Source organism: Carettochelys insculpta, chromosome 15, assembly GCF_033958435.1.
Source record: "Carettochelys insculpta isolate YL-2023 chromosome 15, ASM3395843v1, whole genome shotgun sequence".
Taxonomy (NCBI): Eukaryota; Metazoa; Chordata; order Testudines; family Carettochelyidae; genus Carettochelys; species Carettochelys insculpta.
Genome location: NC_134151.1, coordinates 4,215,277 through 4,238,873, shown reverse-complemented (window position 1 = coordinate 4,238,873; position 23,597 = coordinate 4,215,277). Strand labels below are relative to the sequence as shown.

The window sequence follows — 23,597 nt, the reverse complement described above, 5'->3', positions numbered from 1 at the left end:
GTAACAAATGTTGTCTGTTACTGATGACTGTAAACTTTCCTTCACTAGAAACAAATTATTGTGGATCCTTTGAGCTTCAGTGAAGAACGTTTCAGGCCTTCCTTAGAAGAGCGCCTGGAGAGCATCATTAGTGGAGCAGCCCTAATGGCTGATTCATCGTGCACACGTGATGACCGACGGGAACGCATAGTTGCAGAGTGTAATGCAGTGCGACAGGCCTTGCAGGATCTACTTTCGGAGTACATGGGGAATGTGAGTATTCTTGACATCGTAATTTTAAGGCTGCTGTTCAACTTCTTCGTGAAGGGCTTTAAAACTAGCAACGAAACTGTATTCCTTGATCTTAAACAGCATCTTATTTGCATGAAGAGAATTGTAATACGGAAGATGGAAACGGTTACCTTCTTTCCTTCCCCTTCCAAGAAAATATATCAACATAATATCCTAAGTCTGGAAATTGTCATTTTACATTTAAAAAGACATTCTAATTCTTCTTTATGCTACAAATTTAATTACGACTTGGTCTTCTATGGCTAAGGTCAAGTGTAATTGGAGAGTAGGACTTTGACAATTTGGGGATGATGTGAGGAAGATGGTGTTTCAATATCTCTTCAATTAACTTTGTGTATACTCAAAGTATAACTTTGTAACTGAATATCTGCATTTTAGGATTGATTGTGAGTTACTTTCACTCAACTTGGTCAAAGGTGATTCTTGAATTTTAACTTTACAGTGTGAGAATTGCAGTATTTTTGTGATGCACAAAAAAAACGATTGTTGGCACTGGATTCTGAGCAGTTTGCCCTTAAGGAGATTTGACGTTTAGACTGTCTAAAATGGTTAAAGTATCTGCAATTTCATTTTTCTCTCTGCAAAATGTGGATACACTTATTTCAGTTATGTCACACACGACTTGATCAGCCTGTATATTTTGGGCCCCCGGCTCTTAATGTTTTCCAGTAGTCTAGCTTCACCCTGCTTAATGCAAACTAAGAATAGAGGTCAGCCTTTTGCTGTGTTGAAAGCTGAATAAGGGACTATCTCTATGGTCTCTATTACTAAGCTCTAGACGAGTGTTCTCTGTAAGCTGAGGGTTTGGGCAGCTGCCCAGGAGAGATTTAGCAGAGCACCCACAGCCAGCAGCATATGTTTTTACTGGTGGTGCACACATCTCCATATGCCTTTGTGCACATAACAACAAAGTTTCTGCCCACAGCTGGAAAGAATTAGAGGGAACCCTGCACTGGACCTGTTAACCATCTTCTAGAGAAGGTACTGGACTTCAGATGGCAACTTGTAGATGTCGGAATTTATTTAAATAAAGGAAAACAAGTCAGCTTCTTGAGGGACTGTTAAGTAACCTACAAAACTAGGTAAATGGGCTATACAGTGGAATATAAAATTAATTATGGACAACAGACAAGTGAGTGCACATTTGAGTTAATTTTTAACTAGAAGCAGTGGATGGGGCTTGGGGATAGAGTCCATTTCTGGCCAAGCCAGCTAAAGCCTGAAGTAGAAGAGGTTGGTTCAGAGATGAGAAAAATGATGAGTGGCATGGGAACACCTCCAAGTGTAGAAGAACAGAGGAGGATTAGGTAAATCAGGGTGAATAATAACACTTATCTTTATAATATAGAACCAGGACAGTCAAACAAAACTGAAAGGCAATAAATTCATACCCATTTAAAAGGAAATACTTTCTACAATGTTCATTTAAACTAACTTATAAGGCTTGCTAGAATTCAGAAATTAAGTATTAAAATGGAGAACAGTTCCAGTTACCATAGCTGTGATTCGTATGGCAGGTTAGAAGCAAACCACTTACTGATGACACTTAGGAAATTTCTATGGTGTGCAAGATATTGATATTACAAGGTGTTTTATACTTTCATGTGAGTCACCTAATATGGTGGTTAGATTTGAGAATATATGCCTGAGTTATTGGCTCTAAAGCTCTAGTAAGAAGTAAATGTCTGAGTTCGTGTTTTGTAGGAAGAATGAGGATGTTAAAGCTTGGTTGGCTACTGGTGTAAGACTTCAAGGTTATGCGTTTATTTTTGTGAGGATGTGTATCTTCTTTAGCTGTGTACTGTTAGCCTGTGTGGCACAGTAGTTAAAAATGTACCCTCTGAGTTAGGAAGACTTTTTTTCCACTTTTTCCTAATTTTTTATTTGTAATACAGTGTTGAAATTAGTGATACATGTTTAAAAAAAAAAAAAAAATCCCAGCCATACTGTGGTTACAGGCAGCTTTTAAAAAAAAATTAAAAGTTCAGTGAAGTCAAGTGGAAAAAGCAACTAATAAGTCATGGTGAAAATGTGGGACAATGTTAAAATAAGCATCAAACCTAGAAACATCTCAAATGTTTGTCAAAGAATGAGTCACACAGACATTTGTAATTGGGGGAAAAAGAAGCAAAGCACTGCTGTGAAATTTGGCTTTCTGCAGTTAAGCAGACTTTTCTGCAATCTTCTGTGAAGAAGGAAAGTAAATTTTTGGTATAAGGCAATGATCAAATAGTAAGTCCTTCCTTAAATCGCAAAGGTCTAATTGTGAGTCATAAATCTGATTTGAGTGATAGCCGATATTTTGAAAAGTCCCAAGTTATAGAATGGAAGACTGAGGCAGGATTATACTGGAAATGTGCATTTGAGGATAGAAATGTCCTTAGGCAGACTTGCTTCCAGACTTAGGCATGTCGAGGCTTCTGGGAAGATCGACCTGGTCGAGGTCAATCTTTAGGCGTTTTTGATTTTTGCATGTCTGGTAAAGATGCGTAAAATTGATCTCTCCGGTTAGCAGTTTTCCACTGTATTCCACGCTATTGTGTGGAGAAGAGGAGGTTGATAGGACCATTTCTCCTTACCTAACTGTCCTAATTAAGGAAGTTGATTTCTGATACGTCAATTTTTTTTTTTTTTTTAAGCTAAGCAATTGCCATAGCTAGAATTTTAGATCTAAAATTGATTTGTTTCCCTAGTATGGATTAACCCTTAGTCTTTTTTCCTAAGGACTTTTTTATAGCTGCTGGGATGCATCTGAGGGGTGTTCCAAAAGTCATAGAGATAGTATAGCTGTTCCTGGGTAGCGTGTACTCTGATTTAAAACTTGGTGTTTTGACTCGGTGGATAAGCAGACACATTCTCTGGTCCCTTGGGGTCCACCCCTAAGTGCTCTGTGAAAGGTTATGGGTATCAAGCTCTTACTGTGATGTGGCATGACATTTTCCATTTGATACCACGTGTTAAAAATACAGAGTTTTAAGCAGTGAGATGTATTCACCAGATGTGTCTGAGGATTTTTAGTGCCCTTAGCACCTGCTGGCATTAAATGTGACTGTCAAATTAAACTGAGAAGGGAATCCTGTGCCCTACCGTACCCCCCCAGTGTCTGGTGTCTAGACTTTGGACTCTTCACTTACTTCTGTGCATATTTCCTCTTCCTATTTTATCTTATCTGTCCTCTATCAGCAGTAACTGGCATGTTTTTGAAGCAATCATCTTCTATGAGCTTGGTTTCTCCACTTCACTGCCATTCCATTTGCGGCTGATTTACAACTTGAATGCCAGTTTTGAGGATGGGTATTTTACCCAACAAATTTAGATACAAGTGCCAAACGTAAGATAATCCATCAGGCTACATATTTTACACCTGCAGTTTGGAATGTTCTCCTTTTGTGATGAAGTCTGTAGAGACTGTCCAGCTATAATGTGGACTTTTTTGCATTTCCAAGACACAAAGGGATGGTATTTTTTTTTCTTTGACGTACACACAATGTGCTCAGAGGTTCTCGGAGGCTAAGGCCTTTTGTTTTTTGAGACATTTTCTTCCAAGTCTCTCTCTCTCTCTTTTTTTTTTTTTTTTTCTTTTTTCCCTGAAGAGGGCGAGATTGCAAGACAAACTTCCATCAGTCCAATTTGTAGGATTCAACCAACAACTAGAGCCCTGAAAGGCTGTGGATGCATGTTTGCAAATTGCTGATGAGATGAGGATATAGATTTTTATATCCATATAAGGCTCTGCAGATATGATCCTTTTTAAACTGCCATGCTTGGATTTCAGATACTGAATTCTGTCTTTATGGGAGTGCTTTCGTGCTTGTATTGTGAAAATTTTCCCATCGAAATTTTTCTTGTAATTGTCTAGAGGGCTAAACGCTATGGTACTGCAGGAGGAGGAGAAAACGCCTTGATCCAGCCTGACAGTGGAGGGACATAACAATCCAGGTGGTTTTTCAATGTGAGAAACTGAAGTTTAGTTTCCCTCCCCCCACCCCAAAAAAAAAGCAAGCACAACTACAGCTGTAACCTGGGGTGATCATCCGTCCCGTATTGAGTAGGATGTCTCACATTTGGGACACCAAAAAGGTGTCCTGACTTTTTAAAGGGATAGATTGTCCCATATTTGAGCCCTCCCCTGCTGACTTTTTCCACCAGCAGCTGCATAGGTGCAGCTGCTGGTGGGAGTCACTTCCCCGAGCCTTGAGAGAGAGTTGGGCAGCTTCCATGTCCCTGCCGCTTCCCTGGACCTTGGGGAGCTCCAGCGGTTGCCTCTTCCCCGGGGCTTGGTGGAACAGGGAGGAGCTGCCCCTCCCTGCCATATTTCCCTGTCCTGTATTTGGGACAGGGAGTTGTAGTTGACCTATGTATAACATACTCTCAAGCTTTCAATTATTTAACAGCCACAATACCAGAGAGAGATACAATTCTTGCCAATCTCTTCCTAATACATCAATATCCACCCAAGTTTTATCCAGATTGACCTTCAGCAAGGTAACTCTCCTCCCTATTTCTGTTTCTTGCCTTTGGCCACACATTTCACTAACATTAGCTGAAGTGGTTAAAATAGGCGTATGAAACTGGGTATTTTTATATCAAAAGTACCACAGCTCTTGCCTCTTCTCTGTCGCTCCTAATGATCAGAAAGGGCAGGATGGAATTTTGTGCTGCTATGCTTTGTGCCATTGCCATTTACAACTTGTCTACAGGAAGAAATTTCACCCAGTTTACAGGTGGGGTGTTGCACCAGTTTGAATTGCTTTCTGTATAGACACTGTTCCCATAGACTTAAACCTGGTTGACGTCCATTTAGCTTGCTCTACTACTCAGGATAAATGTTGGGGATTATTGTGATTTTTAGGCTACCAAAGGTAAATGGAGTTCAAAAAATGCACTAGACAAGTCCATGGAGGACTGGACCATCATTGGCTATTAGCCATAAAAGTCAAGGATATGACCCCTTGCTCAGGGCAATCCTAAGCCTCTGACTTACGAGAAGTTGAGAGGGGAAGGTGGGTGGATCACTCCCCCTGCCCTGTGCCATACTCTCCTTGATGTGTGAGAGAGCTACTGTCAGATGTTTTCACAGTAGTTGGGAAGCTTGGTTCTTTAACGTATGGAGCCCAGAATTAAAAAACAAGCTAGAATGTACACAGATGCATTGGAGCTTTTGTGCAGTTTGGTCTTTACAGATTTGAAAAATCTGTCCTCTGCTGCAGTCCCCCACATGGCCGTATAAGTGATGACAAATAGCGCAGCTGTCTGGTATAGAAGTTTGGTCAGCAAACTTTCTGAGGCAGAGTGCTGAAATTTGGCCTTTTGACTTCTATGTACCATTCAAGTGCCAGTGATAGTTTTTAAAGTCACTAACAGTCCTACTTACAACAGCTTTAGTAATAAATAAATGAAGGTGCAGAGCGTTCTAAGTGGTGGTTGGCCTTTTGTTAATCCACAGGTGTCATGGCTTTGAGCAAGTGCCTGGGCTTCATGGGGGAGAAGGGGCAGGGCTGAGCTCCTGCATCGCATGCCAATGAAAATTGGCTTGCATGCCACTCCTGGCACCCATACGGGGGGTTTGCTGACCCTGATCTAGATCTTGGATCCCCTTCTTTTGAAAACTTATTACTGCATGTATTTGAAAGAGTGGGAATAAAGGCTGATAGGACACAAACAAGAGAGAAGTTACTAGTAGAAGCTGTGATTCTCCATCTCAGTTGTTAGTATAGAACCCTACTGATTGAATAGTAACAAAGAGTCTGTTCTGGTCTGGCTATGGTCTGAAGAAGTGGGTCTGTCCCACAAAAGCTCACCTAATAAACCATTTTGCTAGTCTTTAAAGTGCTACTTGACTGCTTTTTGTTTTGCTACTGATTTGAAGTAATTGGGTGAGGTCTCTGAGTTACTGTTCCCATTCATCACACTTGGAATAGTTGCGCATTGTAGGTATGCTCGTGGCCACAAAATCGTGGCATTGACTGATGGATTATAAGTGTCAAGAGCTGCATAGGCATGAGGAGAGGAGATGGGCTACCAAACTGTTCAGTCCCTCTGGTTTTTATATCCTCTTCAGCAGTGAGCAGGTGGGTTGTAGTAGTGAAGTCTTTACCATCTTTTGGAAAATGCAATAGAATAGGTTTTTGAGGCTTTCTTCAAAATATGAAATGCAGGTAAAATTGGTATGTGTCATAACTTCCCAGTAGTAGAGCAAGTTTCAAGGGTGTGAGGAGAAATACCTCTTGAAATAACAGGTTGGTATATAGGTCTCTGGTAACCAAGTGACAAATGCCATGCTTTCCTGAGTGAGTAATTTCTTTTCATTTGCAGCTGTATAAATTTTTTTACCATATTAATGAATATTAAATTTGGATCCTTCAGCATTCTCTATTCTGTGAATTAATCTTTTGAAAAAATTCTCATTCATACAAAATGCTAAATCCTTAATCCTCTTAAATGTACCTGTCAGATAGAATTGCACTTATTGATGAAGCTCTAAACAGTGCTACTTAAGTGGTTTTTCAAAGGTAAAATGAAGGGGCATGGATGGAACAGTGCATAGAAATTGTCAGTGACTACTGATCTGTAGATAAATAGGATTTTAGCCTCCAGCATTATCATGCTCTCATTGTGCAAAAATATTACACACAACTTGACTTTTTTTAATTTCCGTTTTGGATGGGAAAATGGGACTCTGACAAATACACAGAACCTAAGCCTTAACCCCCCTTCTTTCTTTACCCCCTCAAATATAGACTGCAGAAGGGTTTGGATCAGTGCAGAATTCTTTGCCTTTTGGCAGCAGATGGTGCAGTGAGTTAGCGTATGCATGCTGCCTTGGACATTTGGCACTGGAGTCCTTGCTAGGGTAGCCCCTTGTTCTTCAATTTTATCTGTGGCTTTGCCTGCTTTATGAATACTAAAAGCCAGAGTTGTCTTGTCTAAACAAATATCAATGGAAGGCATATGGAAAGGAGGGCTAGAGAGAGGAAAAGGTAGAGGGAATTCAAGGATCCTGGCAAAGGGAAGCCGATCACAATGGCAGGAGAGAGAAAGTTGTTTAGAAAATGATATAGCTTTCTGCTACACCAGAAAATAACAAAGTATTTGTTACTTTTTACTCCAAACCAATGAAGTGGGTTGAGTGATGGCTTAACTCACTGTCCCTCCATCCTTTGCATTTCTAATATGCCAAATTGCCACAGGGTCTAGACTCATACACCTCAAATGGGCACTTTATAGTTCAAGCACCTTTCTGAAATGCGTTGTGGTATTCTTTGTGGGGTTAAGTTAAATGGAGCACATTTTGCTAAGGTTCAGGAATGTCTAATTCAAGGTTATTTGAAAACTGTCTCCTGACCTTTAAGAGGCATGCATTGCTGAAAGATCAAGAACACTCTCACTGAGTTAATGCTGATGACAGAGCACATTTAAAAGAAAAAAAATCCCCAAACTACTACTATTGAGTGCCTGTAGCTCTAATTAGGAATGAGGTCTCATAGTACTAGTGCCAGAGACATGTTACTTGCCTAGAAGTTGTTGCCTCAAAAACTGATATTACACAGCTCCTGTTTTAGTCTGCGTATCAGCAGACCATGAGTAAAACTGTTCTCCAACATGTCCGTCTAAACCAACTTTATCATGTTATAAGTGATTACAATTTGTTCAAGTGAACACATTTAAGTCTTAAAACTTCTGATTGAGGTTCAAATACTGCATGATGTATGGCCATTTCTTTCAGGTGCATCCTGGGAATTGACTCATGGTATAGGCACTAAAATGTGACTGTCAATACAACCTGTCCTTGCTGTTGACGAGGTGCTCCGTTTTCATATACGCCCAGGAGAAATATTGCACGGGCTATTCTGAATTGTTGTCTGTACAGTATGTGCCTGAAGCCCTGTTATTTGTGCGCCATTGAAAATAGTAACCTGAATTGACATGATCTACATCAGTGACCCACACTGTGTGGAAAAAAGTTATCAAAATTACCCTACCAAATTTCCTGTGGTGGCTTGTATTGGACATCTGTTTTTCAGGTTATATGTTGGTATAAATGGCCATATTACTATGCTTTAAATTCCTTTCCATTCAAGGACTCTTTAAGATCTTTACTGTTTTTAAAAAAGTATGTGTGTGTGGTGGGGAGGAGGAATTATCAGTGGCATAGTGGGCCAACTGTTTGTTTGTGTAGCAGAAGTACTATTCCTATCTATACACTATAATGCATAATATAATTTGTGATTTGTATCAGTCTCTAATGCTCAAACTGAGGACACAAGTGTGAAAGGTTCCCTCTGTCCCCTCCCCTCCCCTCCATTCCCAGGCTGCCACCTGGAGCTGGTGTACAACTGAGTCTGCCCACCCACCAGCCTGTGCTCCCTTTACACTATATCATTGTGACATGCTTTTTTTCCAGTCTCCAGCCTGTACTTTCACCAACACCCATGAAGGCAGGGACACATTCAGCAGTTGCATGCAAACACTGATCAGGCTTTCATAGGAAAGCACCAGGTTAGGGAACTTCCGAGCTACTTGGGTAGGTCCGGAGCTGGAGTGTAAACCTGAAATTGAGTGATACAAGGACGCTATATACAGTGCAAGCTCATGAAATTCACCTTCCTCCCGCAATGTGGAGAAGAATACACAATAGTTTTCTGCTATGAGTTTTGACTCCCAAAACTTTTTTCAGGTAGTATAAACTTGTTTTTTAACCACAGAAGATAAGCGATTACCTAACAAACAGATGCTAAAGAGATGGGATGTGAATAGCAAATTTTCACTCTAAAAGATCGTGCACGCAAGCTGCAGATTCTTAAGGGGGAAGCTGCAATTGCTTACAGCTTGGAATCCCCAGGTGTTCCACTCACAGGCTACACATCGTTTGAGCCTGGGCCCAGAACTTCCTCCAGTTCAGTTTTTGTTCCTCATATGTTTCCAGAAGTCTCTCTTTGGTTGGGGAATTGGTGATGAACCAAAATGCCACTTCCCTGCTTTGTACAGCCTTTGAATATGGTGGAAACCTTTAGTTCAAGGCTTGGTGCCTGCAGCAGTCTGTGGGGAAAAATACTGACCTCCCAAGGTGGATTCCAGCATGAGGTGATCTGATCAATATGTCACAGTAGCCATTACTTGAGGCTGTCTGCAGCATGGGGGAGAAACTTCTTCTGAGGTCTCTCTTGTTCTCTCTAATGGCTTTTCCCCTCCCAGCTATCTTAAAGTGAAAAGCTGTTTAGTGGGCCTTCCCAAGTATAAACGAATGTAAAATACAACTACATAGTCAGTATTCCTAAATTGACTTAAAAAAAAAAAAGGGGGGGGGGCCTCCAAATGGGATAATCACATTCAGCAAATCCTGAACCTTTTTGAATATATCACATGGCCTATTTTATATGAAATATGCCATAACTATATTGATCATATAATACCACTATGAAGAACATAGGAGTGCAGTGCAGTGCTCCCTGTAAGCTGAGTGCTTGGGCGGCTGCTTAGAAGAAACTCAGGTGCTGCCCATCTGCTTAGCAGAGCACTCACTCAGTGAGCAACACATGCTTTCTGTTAGTGGTACACATCCACACATGCCGTGGTGCACATAACATTTATTCTTCCTATGGATGGAAAAAATCAGAGGGAACACTGGTACAGTGTCACAGAAAGGATTTAAAGTATGGAATATTTCTGGCCTGTCTGCCTGTATTTCTGTGCCCTCCACTTTTAACTGGCTTGAGGCAGGGCATTTGACTTCCATGTGACATCCTAGTCAATTACTGAATGTCTGTGTTCGTTCTATAATCAACAGCGGATTTCAGGTTAGTTTAATGCCCACTGTTCTGGAGGCTGTAGTATTATGCCACCTTGAGCTCAACTTCATTTTGCTTCACTGTGGTGGTGTCGATTCTCCAAGTGCAGAGTCCAGTCTGAGGATCTGGAAGGCACTTGGACTTTTCCTCCACATAGTGAAAGTGAATCTTAAGTGTTCTGTGCCCTTTGACTGAAAATCTTGATGCGGTGTGCACATGCTTGTGAAATATCCAATTTACACTATAAAATGTGAAGATTGTAATTAAAATCTGCAGGTAACCCAAATAATTCCAACACCACAGTGTTCTAGCTCTTGTTCAGACCAAAAGGCTTTGGAGTTAACTAAATATCTCTCTCATCATGATGCACAAAGTCTTTCTAGGCTAGCAATTAAGATGTGCTGCTGAAACAGTTTAGAGACTGAGTGAATGTGTTAAAATGATTTAAGAACCCGTCTGACAAATCTAGTGACAAATGGTAATTACCTTCATCTTTCTTCCAAAAGAGAATAAACAATAATATCCTGTCTTCTTGCTGTCTTTAGCCTATAGTGAACATGCTTAATTCCACTAACATGGTACCTATGTTAAATGAGAAAATGTATTCCTTAGACAGGGAAAGTAAATATGAGGCTCCCTTAATAGTACTCAATTCCATGATTCTGGTTCAAAACTTGCCGGTTAGAGGGAAGTTCATATACATATTTTCAGTAGTTTCAGAGCATTAAATTAGAACTGCATTACAGGTGACTTTATAGAGAACATTGTATGTATATTACTGAAAGGAGAAAAACAAAACTGTAAATTTTTTAATTCTTACTGTGACCTTATTGTGATATGGTTTGGATTAGCTGCTGGGCTTTATCCACCTGTACCGAAATTTTTTTAGGAGAGATTGCAACTGCCTTATGTAACATCTTGTGGTAACATAACCTTGGTGATTGCATTAGTTTTCAGTAGCTAATATAGGAAATCACAAAAGAATACTGGCAGTGCTGTAGTAATTACATTGCGTGAAAATTGACTGTTTTTAATGGTCCCCCACTGTCTGTCTAGTAGCATGACAGATGAAATTCACAATTTGACTTTTAAATTCCCCATTTTTATTAGCTATAATAATTCTCCATCTCTTACTTCAATTAGTGTGGCTTGTTTCAGATCAGCTGTTTAAAAACTTTTTTACAAAAACACTTCTCTGGGTTCATAAAGCTCTTTGTTCTTCCAGTGATTGCTCATGTCCATTTATCATAGGCCACGTGCACTGGTGCTGGAAGATTCTGCCCCCCCCACACCCACACCCAGCAGTGTCCATGGGGGAGCTGGGCTAGATCACTGTCACCCCCTTGAGTGGCATGTGTGTATACTGTATAGGGCACATCTAGCCTCCAACCTCATCAGTTCCCTCTTGCTGCCAGCGACAGTGCTTAGAACTACATGCTCAGCTTTAGCTTTACTCTTAGCACAATGCTCCCTTGTTTTTTGCTTTAAGTACCTGTAAATACATAGCTGTAGATTAGTGCTGTTAGGGCCTCCCTCCCCACTCCCCTGTTTTGAAACTTAGCCTGTAGACAGTATACCCCGCTCAAAGCCTGTTTTGTCGTGTCCCAGCCTGAGTGATCCTCAGGCTGATTGCTTTCACTGTCTGGGAAAAGGCCACATCTCAGAAGTGCAGAATCTGTAGGCCCTGTACTCAGATGACAGTTAAAGATAGTGATGCACTTAGAGGCAGTGTTCATGGACTCCAGACTCACACCGCAAGACCAATGGTCGGACTCTGCACTGAGCACCATCACTTCAGCGCGGAATGCCCCTCCAGTAACATCAGCACTGCACCCTGGGTCGTTGATGCCCAGAGGTGTGAAGGGTGCAGAGAAGCACAGGTCACTGGCTCCCAGTAAAGAGACAAGAAGTTGGACTGTGCCTCAGACCGCACAATGGAAGAAACACCAGCTTTGATGGAGCAGCAGAGTCCCACGTGCTCCCTGGCACCACCTCCAATAGTCTGTGCACTATCCACACCTGAGGCCTTCCAAGCAGCACAGGATATGGCAGGCATGCAAGTGCGATTAACACTGGCACTGATGGGCCCTAGGCTTAGACGAAAGCTGTGGTTTGCTCCGTGTTTGCTGTGTGCCTTTTGCTTTTGTGCTCCCATGAGGGTAGAGAGGAGAGCCACCCATAGCCCTGCTCAGTCAGAGGGAGATTTGGAGCTGGATGCTGTTCTTCAGGCATCTCTGGGTATGAAACACAGATCTCTGGAAGCACTCCCTCCCCCCTCCCCCCCCCCCAAAACAGCAGCATAAAGTCTTCAGTTACCCTCTGCCGCCTTGCTGCTGTTTGAGAGATGGTTCCCTGAGAACAATGCCTCCGCTGTTCACTGGCACCATCGTATCAGGGCTGACAAAGCAACTCCCAGAGGCTGCCATCCTCACAGCACCAGGTGTTTACTTCTTGGCATTGCTCTCCACTGGACACACAGCATTACTGTTATCGTCTATATCCAATGGCTCCTGGTATCAGAGGGGACAGAACACCCGGTCCCCGTTGTTGGCATCACACAGCTTCGACTCGGTGGGTGTGGCTTTGAAATTTGGTTTCAGCTGCTGTAGCCCTCGGCAATACCCCCAGCACTACCCCCAGCAGCATAGGCACCTTTGCAGGGCACCCCACAATCTCAGGCTCATTAGCTGCCTCAGTGTTGCTCTTGGACCTTGAGAGCCTTCCTTGTACAGCTGCAAGAAAGTCACAGGGGCCTCAGAAGCACACTTGGTGACTCACAAAAGCCTCGCTGTAGGCTCAGACACAGTAAAGACACAGCAAAGCCAGTAACCCTATCAGTGAAGGAGACGGGAGAGCCTCCACGGGGGTTGGAAGAAGTCTGGTGGCCTAAGCATCTTCCGCCTCATGCTCTGATGAGGCCATTGTGGCACCCACTCCTGTGGTTCACCAGGACTCTTTTTAAAGAAGATGGCCACAAATCTGGACCTTCCTGAACAGGAGCCTTTGGACATGCTCTTCAGTGTCCTGGCTGAGGCAGTTCCAGAAGAGTTGCATTGCTACCGCGCAAAGGAGTGGCCGAGATCTCCAAGTCCCTCTGGCAAACCCTGCCCCTATTCTACCAGTTGTGAAGAGGGCAGAAAGAAAATACTTGATGCCTGAGAAAAAGGCACACACATCTGTACACCCACCTGCCACTAAACTCCCTAGTCGTGGAATCTGTAAACCACAGGGAGTGCCAGGGTCAGGCTACTTCACCCCTAAGAATAAAGACTTGGAATATTAGGACTCTTTTTTGGTTGCAAATTTTATTCATTGGCTAGTTTCCATCTATGGGTGGCAAGCCAACAGCTGCTCATTGCCCACTACAACTTGAATATGTGTCAGGCGGTGTCCAACTCTGAGGCAGTGCTGCCTGACACCTCCAAAAAGGAGTTCAGAGTCCTCACAGAGGAAGGTTTCTTGACCACCAGGGCAGCGCTTCAAGCAGCCTTTGATGCCGCGCACTCTGCTGCCAGATCCCTGGCCTCCACAGCAGCCAAATATCTCCTGGTTCCTTCTGTCTGGGTTGTCCCAGAAGGCACAGAACTCCATCCAGGACTTCCCATTCCATGGTGTGGCCCTGTTTGTTCAAGAGATGGATAATAAATTAAGTGGGCTGAAGGATTCCCACAGCACTTTGAAGACAGGGGGCCTCTACGTCCCAGGTCTTGACAGGAAGAAATTTAAGCCTCAGCCACCTCCAACTTAAGGGTTTCTATTCCCAGGATGAGCAACCTCAGGGGAAACCAAAGGCCTTCAGAAGAAGGTTGGGTAGCCCATTATAGCCTGTGGCGCAGTCTGCCTCCACACAGCCTAAGAAGTCCTTTTTGTAATGGAATATTTGCCTTGAGTGAAAGGAGAGAGCTTATGAAGTCACTCAGTGGCTCTTTTGGGGCAAGAGGTTAACTTAGATAATTGGTAGACATTCAAAAATGAGACTGCAGTTTACTGTTACATATCTGTGCTTTTTGATTAAATCTGTCCGATGCCAAGGTGAGGTCTTTCTGGATGCTTGGCTGGTCTTTATCTCCCCAGAAGTCAGAGTCCCAGCTGTAGAGGTTAATAGACAGAACTAAACAAAGAAAAAAGTGCAGATATGAGTTATGAAAGCTGAGTGCAACACTGTCCTTTCTTACCCCAGCAGCGATGTTCTTGTCCAATGGTCCACAACACTCATTTCAGAATTCAGCCGTTCGGCTTCTTGATGGACCTCCTTAACCTAATTAGACTAAAAGGCTGAGGTGTGGTGGAAGGGGGACTACAACCATTTATGGGGGGAAAAAAAAGTGAATTGGCTGTTTTTATAGTTAATAGTCAAATTTTAGCAAACTTTATTCTGTAGATATAAATTCCTGGAGAAGAGATTTAAGATATTTTCTTCAATGCATTGGGAGATGATGATGAATTCATTTTTCCTTCCTTTTAGTATTTCTAAAGCATGATAGCAGCCTGGGGCAAATGTCCTTGCATATTAAGGTAGGGTAAGTGTCATGAAAGAAAAAGCATGTTCCTTGATGAACAGTTCCCACAGAATGACACTCCTAGGAAGGAGTACTATTTTAAATAAATAGGGAAATCAAGAAAATGTAAGCATGCACAGAAATGGAAGCAGTTATGTACTAGGTCTTGACTCTCTCCTGCCTGATCCTGGAGAGGCATTCATAATACAATCTAAAATTGCATTTTTGTTAACTAGCCTTGGACTGGCTTTCACACAATTATAAAATTGTTTACTGTTGCTGATGGTAGTGATGTGCTTTATTTTTAAAATATGGTTTCTGCCATGTGGCAGTTAGATTTCTGTGAGGGGCAAGAGTATATAACTACACATTAGAAGTTCCCATCAATTCCTTTCCTGGAAAGATAAGCTTTGCTAATGTGCATTCTGCAGCCTTTCTTGGACCATATTGCACTTGTATAGAGGCTTTAGAATACTTACCTCAGCTGAAGTGAAATTCTTGGTCAGTTGTAATTCTTTTGTTCTGTAATCTGCTTCAGTTGATATCACTGGGAAGATTTTCATTAGGTTACGGTCTTAAATATATGTAATCTCCAACCTTTATCCCTCTTCCACAAAGATTCCTGTTTTTCTTGTTACCAGGTTACTTACTGAATGCTTTCTTTAAGAAAAAAATTATATTGGTTAATGGAAAAATACTGATTTAAGAGCACTTGCTTCTGTATTAATTCAGCCTTCACTCTACGTAGTAACTCTCTTCCCAAGTTTGGCACATATGCATTATACTTGTTACTGGGCTGCTATTGCATCCACAGCATAATTTACTGTAATTCCTAAAGTGGTTAGCTGCTTTGCTACTCATCTGATTATTTATTTTTTTTTATTTTTAAACATTGGGGGCTACCTCAAGTATGTAAAGCTTGTTAGACAAATCATTTTAATGTCTCGTTAGCTGTGACAGTGGTCCTCTGGTTAGTTTGGCTTTGTAAATAGTGGCATGAAAGGGTCTCTCTAAAGTATAATGCAGTATATGTCATCTTAATTCCTTTTTCATCCAGTACAATTCCTGTGTGAGTTTATTGCTTGCAGTAGGCCTAACAGTAAAAAGATAGAGCTGGGAATGAGGGCATTTGTTTGTGGTTCTTATAAATGAAAGTGTCTGGGTTTTTTTGAGTATTCCCTTATTCGGTTTCATTCTAGTGTGTGCATGTGCACAACTATGGGCAGTTATTGGAGACTTCTGCATAAATGGGATAGTGAGGTTGGTTGTGGTGCCCCCTTGAGAGCTGTGCTGCATATGAGGATTTTAGGTGCTGCTGACCTTATACCTTCTCAGTTCCTTCATATTGCAGGAAATCAGATATTTTGGAACACCTGGTTTTGCAGATTGCAAGAGCTGTAGTAGTTAACAGCCATTACTTCATTTGTACGTACCTTTTAGGTACTTAATTAGCCATTCAGTTAGTTGATAGTTAGTCCCTGATGGGACTTTGTCACAGGGTGTGACATCTCTCTCTCTCCCAGCTTCAAGTCATGTTTGACATGCATCAGGTCAGTGCCTATCAGTTGCATGGAACTATTGCAGGGAATCCCACAGAAAGGAGAAGCATAAAATCTGTAAGTACTTTTAACCTAGTACTGAAAATGATCAGGATAGCTGCTTAAGGGCCCTCTTTGTGTCGGCTGTGCTTCATTCTGCATTGGAGTGCTCTCACTCGAACCCCATGTCGAGCACTTCAGCTACAGTGTCCAGTGCACTGCTGTCACAAGGCTCTTCCCAGCATGTTTCTCTCTCACCTGTGTCTCAGTAGCAAAAGAAGAGGGCCCACTTGCCCACAGCAGGAGAAGGGCACCTGGGGAAAGGATGTCACGTCATGCGCATGCACTGCGGCCTCATGGTAGTACTGCAGGGCTCTGACCACCCAACCCTGCCTAGATGTGTGTCTCCAACACCACAAAGTAGCACAGGACCCGATTTTGCACAGGTGTTCCCTGTGATGCAAAGCAGCCCCCATGGATGAAGAACAAATAGGCCAATTGGCACCACAGGCCTTGTACCAGACAGCAGATTTGGCTAAGACCCTGACACCTGATGGCAGGGCAGTGGAGCAACCTCTGTCTCTGGACTGCAAGCACAGATCTCAATCTCTGCAGCTGCAGACCCTGTCTCCATATCCTAGGTCTCCTGCTAGAAGATCTAGGTCCTCAAAGTGCTGACCATCTACAAGATATTGAATGCTGGAGTTGACACTAGAGATATTAACAAGCTCCCCAGATAGTGAGACAGCTGTTGGTTATGCTACTTCCAAATCTTTAATATCTTGGCCTTCCCATTGAAGGACGCCCTGCCTCCCGCCCCCCAGGTTTCTAATTTTCTCTTTATGACCTGAGTTGAAGCTGTTCTTTTTTCTTTTTTCTGTTTCAAATAGTTTATTTGTTTATATGCATACTTATAGTAATGAGTAAAAGCTATGTTATCTTTCTTTGACTTAATGAGATTGTATTGCTGAGATTGATTTATTATCCATTTCTTCTGTCCTGCCAGGAATTTGGTGGCTTTGTTCCCAGATTCATTATGCATCCTCTTCAGTTTGCAAAGTGCGCGTTCTTCCTGGGCCTGGTTTACTTCTGTTAATCTGAGTGTTTTGCATTAGAGGGGTCTTGTGATATTCTAAATATAGTGCTTATGTTTTGTCACTTCAGACGACTTTTCTCTCAGCTTTCAGGGGGTTGGTGGTCCCATGCAGGTAGTATCAACAGTGAAGTATATTTTAGGGATACTTCTTGCTAGTGATTTAAATAACTCTTCGAGAATTTTTTCATGTAAGTTACTAATTTACTTTGAAGTGAAGATTTTAGCCTTAGGACATTTAAATACTGGTTACTCCCTCACTCGCCCATCCACACTAGAGGGAAGGTAGCTATTCAAATATGCTCTTAGTTACGACAATCCCTAACTATTGCCCATTCAAAAAGCCACCTTGTAACTGATGTGGAATGCTCCACCAGCCTCAAAAGAGAAATTAGAGACAATTCTACCAATTTACGCTGCATTTGGAATATGGGCTACAAACCCTTCTACTCCCTCACTTATGCTGCCATGGTATCCTCCAGTTCACTTACTCGTTATGGGCAACAGAGAGCAACAATTTGTCTCCTATTTTCCATTAATTTGTCAGATTCATTCTTCCCCATCTCAGCTTCCTTCTGACCAGAAGACCACACCAAATTGCTTCTCACCAAGAATCTTGTATCAGTGTCTTTATGAGAAAAGTGCAGGAACTTGTCAGTTCGCGGTCCAGCTAACATTGTAGATTATTAATAAAAATTTTTTTTGGAATTCCAAGCTCTGAACCATACTTCTGACTGGTGAAAGCTGAAGAGAAGTACTAGATCCTTTATTAGAGACCGTTCGGTAGAACAGTATGTGCTGTATTTGAGGAAGCTTTTAAGCTTTAGGACAAGAAACAATCTCAGAACAGTTAGTCTTGCTCATTGTGCATCTGTTTCAAGCCTCACTTCCTGAGAGAGATTACTTTGAAAAGAGAGCAAAGCAGTGCTGGTAATACTTAGTCCTCAATTCCTCCAATAAATCATCTATAGCTATGTACCTGGGTAAATCCAGCTACTTGCATTGGTTACTGTCCAAAGGGGAGCTACCTACCAGGTATCCCCGTTTTTAGTCTTTACCTATCTTCAGTATAATAAACCCTCAAAATGCGTGATTTTGAGTTGTGCGTAACTCACGTTAATGCCCAACCCACTGCCAGGCTTAACCTTCCCCAACTGCCCTGTAATCCACAGGATTTATCTTTCAAAAGGAGCTCCAGGTGCTCCTGCTGCTTCCCCGGCTGCAGAACTTACATTCCACCAGGGACAAAAGCTGCCCTCTAACTTACGTGAAATGGGAGTTATCCCAAGGTACGTGGGACCGCAACCCTCATGTATCTCGAGGGACTACTGTATAGCTTTTGACATATGATTTTTTGATAAATATTGAGCAACTCACTTAATACACTGAATTTCCCTATCTGATGTTACTGAAAGACTGGATTCATGTCTGGATTAGATTAGAACTTGGATATCGGCTTGGCTGGGTAACACTCAGTGAAATCAAGTTCATGTATATAGACTTGCGCTTGCCACTTGTTCAGTTTGTAATTTTAAGGTTTGGGTCATAGCTGTTCTTGAGTGCTCTACAAATGTCAGTAGTTGAGACTGTACCTGTTTAGTAAGTGAATTGTGAGGAAGTGTTACTCCAACAGTTCAGAGACTGTACTGGCCTCTACTGTCAAGATCCTGATTCTGACTTTTAAATCCTAAAATGGGTTGGATCTTGGCTAACTCAGTCTTCATCTCTGTGACATTGCAGTAGTTGAGATTAGCAGGTGTTAACAATCCTTTGTGATGAAATGGTTGGGTTGGGGGTGCTTATTAGCAGAGTATCTTATGTTGGGTCCTCTGCTCTGGAAAGTCTAGTGTAATGGCCACAATTTGACTAAGTCTACTTTAAGGCTTATGAATCTTTGGGAGGAAAGATGGCTTTTTTACTTTGCATGAAGGATGTGAGGAACTATAGTGAAAGTTATTTTATGTACGGTATATTTTGGAGAAAAACTTCTTTTCAAAAGCTATCCTCTGTATCCCAATACTCAGCTCAATTCTATGATGGCAAGAAGAGAATCTATTCCAAGTTGATTTCAGATACTTTAAAATGTGTATGTCATGTTTTGAATATGTTTGATCTTATGCCTAAAATACATGGGTTGATGACTCCATGAAAAGCTTTAGGGAAAAACTGATGCACTCATATTAAAGATCCATGTTTGTATGCTTTTCTTCTGTTTTTGAAATAAAGTGCCAAAGAGTTAACTGATTTTAAACCAGTTTATAAAATCTATTTTACAAAACAGCCTTCTAAGGTGGAATAGTGGTGCTTCCCTTCCCTATATCCTAAGTAATCCCTAATTTGTTTAATGATCTTCCTCTTCTTGTGTTAGATGTTAAATCAGGCCAATAATTGGAACCTTGGTTGTCAATTTATTTCTGGAGTTCCTACTTGTTTCTCTGATTTTATATTTTTAGTCATTAAACTCTTCCCCAACTCTCACCCTGTATCAGCCAGCATCTTTTGATTAGGTCCAGCATCTTTTAAAGTACATTCCCCCAAACCAGTAAACATACTTCTCTATTATGCTAAAGGACATGGAACAGGCATGTATGTTTAGTTATATAATTGCGCTGGAATTTAACTTTGATGTTTAGTGAAAGTCTTTATGTTGTGCTGCTGCTGACAGTTTGATAAAAATTTATTAAAGTATCAAAAATAAGAGATCTTGCAGTTGAGATTTCACCCCATAGCCAAGAAGTACCTAACATAAGCTGTTAAAGCTAGTTGATGTAGTCACCCATAGAATTGAAATCACACCATGGGGTGCTTGTAACCTTGAAAAGAAAAAAATAGCCTTCTGTGGAATGGCTTTGCAGGGTACCCTACAAACCTCCTTACCCTAATTCAGGTATTGTCAATTTTTCACACCCATGTACCACTACATCTTAATAGAAGTTTCTTTGAGACCATCTTAGTCTTCACTGTTGTCAATATCTTCTCTCTGCTTCTAACGCACAACATTCCTGTGTTTAATTACGGCAGTTGATTTAATTGGGGAAGTAACATTGGGAAAGTACTGAGTGACTTGTATCTCTCTCTAAATGAAATTTAGCAGCTGGAAATGGAAAGCCTGCCACGTGCAGACACTCGCTTAGCGTTTCATAGACCACCAACTTGGAATCCTCTACTAACTGAGCTGTCATTTTCAAACTGGTCATGTTGGATTTTTGTTTGTCTGGAATACTAATTAAAGCCTCAAAATGCTTGCTCTTAAGGCAAATGTAAACCATGTTGCAGTCTACTTTGGCCACAGGAGCTTAATAGAAGATTAGGCACATATTGACTAGGCAGCAGAGTGGAATGTGGCCTTTGAGTTCATGTGCTCCTGAACAGTTCAGTGGATCAACTTGGTCAGCTTTCAGGCTCACTGTTCAAAACACTAAAAGTAGCAGCAATGAAACTGTTCAGATTTGGCAAACACCCTGCTGCACAGTGAAGTGCAGTTATTGGGCTGATTAGAGCGTGATGGTGAAGCATGACTGAGAAAAGAACAGTGAAAGGAGATAGACTAGAGCTGTAAAATGGCAGAGACAAATAAGTGTTGAATATTGTTGAAAAATAACTTATTTGAATGTCATTCTTCTGTGGCTATCAAATTCTGTTTATATCATGGAAAGGAATAGGTTTGTGTCCTAACTTCCAATTAAAGGTAGTCCGCTTCTGCAACCTTGTATTTACTTCCTATGTTAGTCCTTAAACAAGTATGCTCTGCAATGAGGTTTTAAATTGAGACGGTGCTGAGTAATTCTCCTTGTTTTTTGGTTCTGGTTCTCCTTGTTTTCTGGCTCTACTCCTGAGGGGAGCAAGTTGAGAAATGGAGAAACAGCTCACTGAGAGAGACAGGATTTTGAAGAAGCATGTTTCTTGGGCAGAGCAGATGGGAGTCTATTAATAATAAAATAATGAGGTTTAAAACCTTTTATTTTTTGTTTGCAGCTCAGCTAAGTTTTCAATTAAAATAACCACTTGTCTTTTTTCCCTGCTTCTTGTGTTCACTAACATAAGAGCTGGCAAGATCTACCTGTAGCTTCATAAATTCTTGTTCCAAATTTCTGCATTCTTTGGAATTTGTGACTTTGGACACTGGTAACCGTAGATAATGTGGTTTCAGCATGTCTTAGTTTCATTGTTGAAGTTCATACTTATTTTCCTGTGGCAAAGGTTCTAATTTTCTTGTTCTAACTTGGACATATTATTAGACTTCTGGCTTGTTCCCCAGAGGATCTGATCTCAGAAACCTAACAATTGCTTTCAGAAGCTTTTGCACCATTGGCCCTTGTGTGAGCATTGTAATACTGTCTTCTGTTCACAGGTCTGTGCTGAAAGTTGAAAGGGCGGCTTTACAGCAGATATTTGCATCTGTTGTGATTCTTGGGGGATGGGAAGGTTTGTGGGAGAGCAGCAGATATTGTTAGTTTGCTGCCTAGCCACATATTGTAATGTGTCACCTCCAGGCCCACTGAAGAAAGCAGATGGGGGAAGGGTGTGCTGTGCCTGGCAATCTAAAAGTGGCTGAGGCTTCCAGCCACCCCTACAACAGCAGCGGCAGCTGTCAGAACCTTAAGCCTGTTAAAATGCCACCAGAGCTCCTGGGATGGCACTGATGGACTATCTAGGGGAGTCTAGAGCCCGGCCCCAGGGCCCATCAGCTGCCCTGGCCTATGTTATAGTGGGCATGTTTCTTTCAGGCCAGGCTGAACAAATAGGACCCATTGTTTCCTGAGAAATCAGGTGGCACCTCTTGGATTCCATTTCTTTGTTAGGGATTTTACATTGTGGTCCAGACAGCTGGGGTAATCTGTGCCATTAAACAGTTTTGGCATTCTTGCTGTTTTTGTTTGTGTTCTTCTAGCCTTTGAGTCTCTGTATGCTTGAGAATCTTTTCATTTCCACCTCAACTTCTATACAGGATGGATTGATTTAAATAGAGATAAAAATTGATGATTTAAATCACTTAAATTTAACAGTTAAGAAACCTTGTCTCAGATCAAATTTAATTCCATTTTTGCATTTTTGACTGTAGTTCTTTTCTTAAAGAGAGGTAGATTGTCATTGCTTGGTAACTGTTAAAATATGTTTTGAAAATTAAATTAGCTTTTACATCAAATATGATACTACTTTTTGCTAATCAGGACCGTAAACAAATCAGTATACATTTATTCTGAGTTTTAAAGGAATATAATTGCTTAAATGTATGTTGTTTTTTTACATTTGTTATAAAATAATAGATGATGCTGTTCCTATTAAACCATTCAAATTTTTTACTCCATTTGTACAAAGCTGCATTTGAATGGAAATTGAAATGTAATTAAAAGTACAAACCCAGCATTTTAAATGTGTGTGCAACTTGCTAGATAGCATTTTCTTTTATATATTTAGTATTTGAATCTGCTTTATTAACCAAAGGAAGCATTATGTGCCGTTGGTGAATTGAACTGATTATATCTGTCCAGGACATCCTTAAGATTTTTAGAACTAGTAGGTCTGAACCTCCCCTGCCTAATTTGCAATCCTAGACTAGAAGAGGAAAAACAAACCTTTCTGCTTTTTTGGATCCCGGTCCCTTTCTTAATTTTGAATGAAGTGAACTATTTGAGTGAACTGAAAGGTGCAGAATATTAGGAGTTACCTGCAAACGAGGTTGCTGTTAGTCTCATTGATGTGCTTAGTCAATAACTTTTCAGTTGAGGGGTTTGACTTTTTTTAAAATAAAAAAAGCAGTGAACATGCATGATTTGATTTTACTTTAACTTTAATACATCATAGTTAATTTAAGCCTTGGCACTGATAACTTCATGTTTAATTTTAAATGAGTTTATTTTAACAAATGTAAATAGTCTGATCTAAATAAAAATGTTAAGTTTTGAATTTTTTTTGTCATGCTTTTAGTCCAGCCATCTGTGGGTTACCCATTAAGAGCATGAGGAATATGAATCCCTTAGTTAAACTAGGAGTGATTTTGAGCTTTGTAACGCACACCCTGTCAGTGATGATATACAGTAGAACCCCAAGATATGTTCACTCAGGTTAACTCAACTCAGAGCGGTGGGGAGCTGGGGCCTGGCTCTGGGCTGCCACTCAGAGCCGGGAAACTGACCAGTGCAGCAGCTGGTCAGTTTCCCAAGTCCTGTGAGTGGTGGCAGCCAGGTGCCAGCTCCCCACCACTCACAGGAATGGCTACTGCCATTCACAGGAGCGGGGAAACGGCTACTGGCAGGGGAGATGAGTCAGGCTGCTGCCACTGACAGGAGCTGGGAAACTCACCAGTACCGTAGCACTGAGTTTCTTGTTGCCTGTGAATGGCAGGGAGCTGGAAGCCAGGCTTCAGCTCCCTGCCTGTCACAGGAGA

The 23,597-nt window shown here is 41.4% G+C and overlaps 1 protein-coding gene across 1 annotated transcript in view; it reads left to right on the top strand.

Annotated features, from left to right (window-relative positions):
• The window catches only part of CTNNA1 (catenin alpha 1), a 175,085-nt gene that overhangs the window by 52,797 nt on the left and 98,691 nt on the right, over positions 1 to 23,597 (top strand). Inside the window, exon 7 of the mRNA XM_075010136.1 lies at positions 49 to 252. Within this exon, the coding sequence (XP_074866237.1) occupies positions 49 to 252 (204 nt within the window). The remainder of the gene's footprint in view (positions 1 to 48; positions 253 to 23,597) is intronic.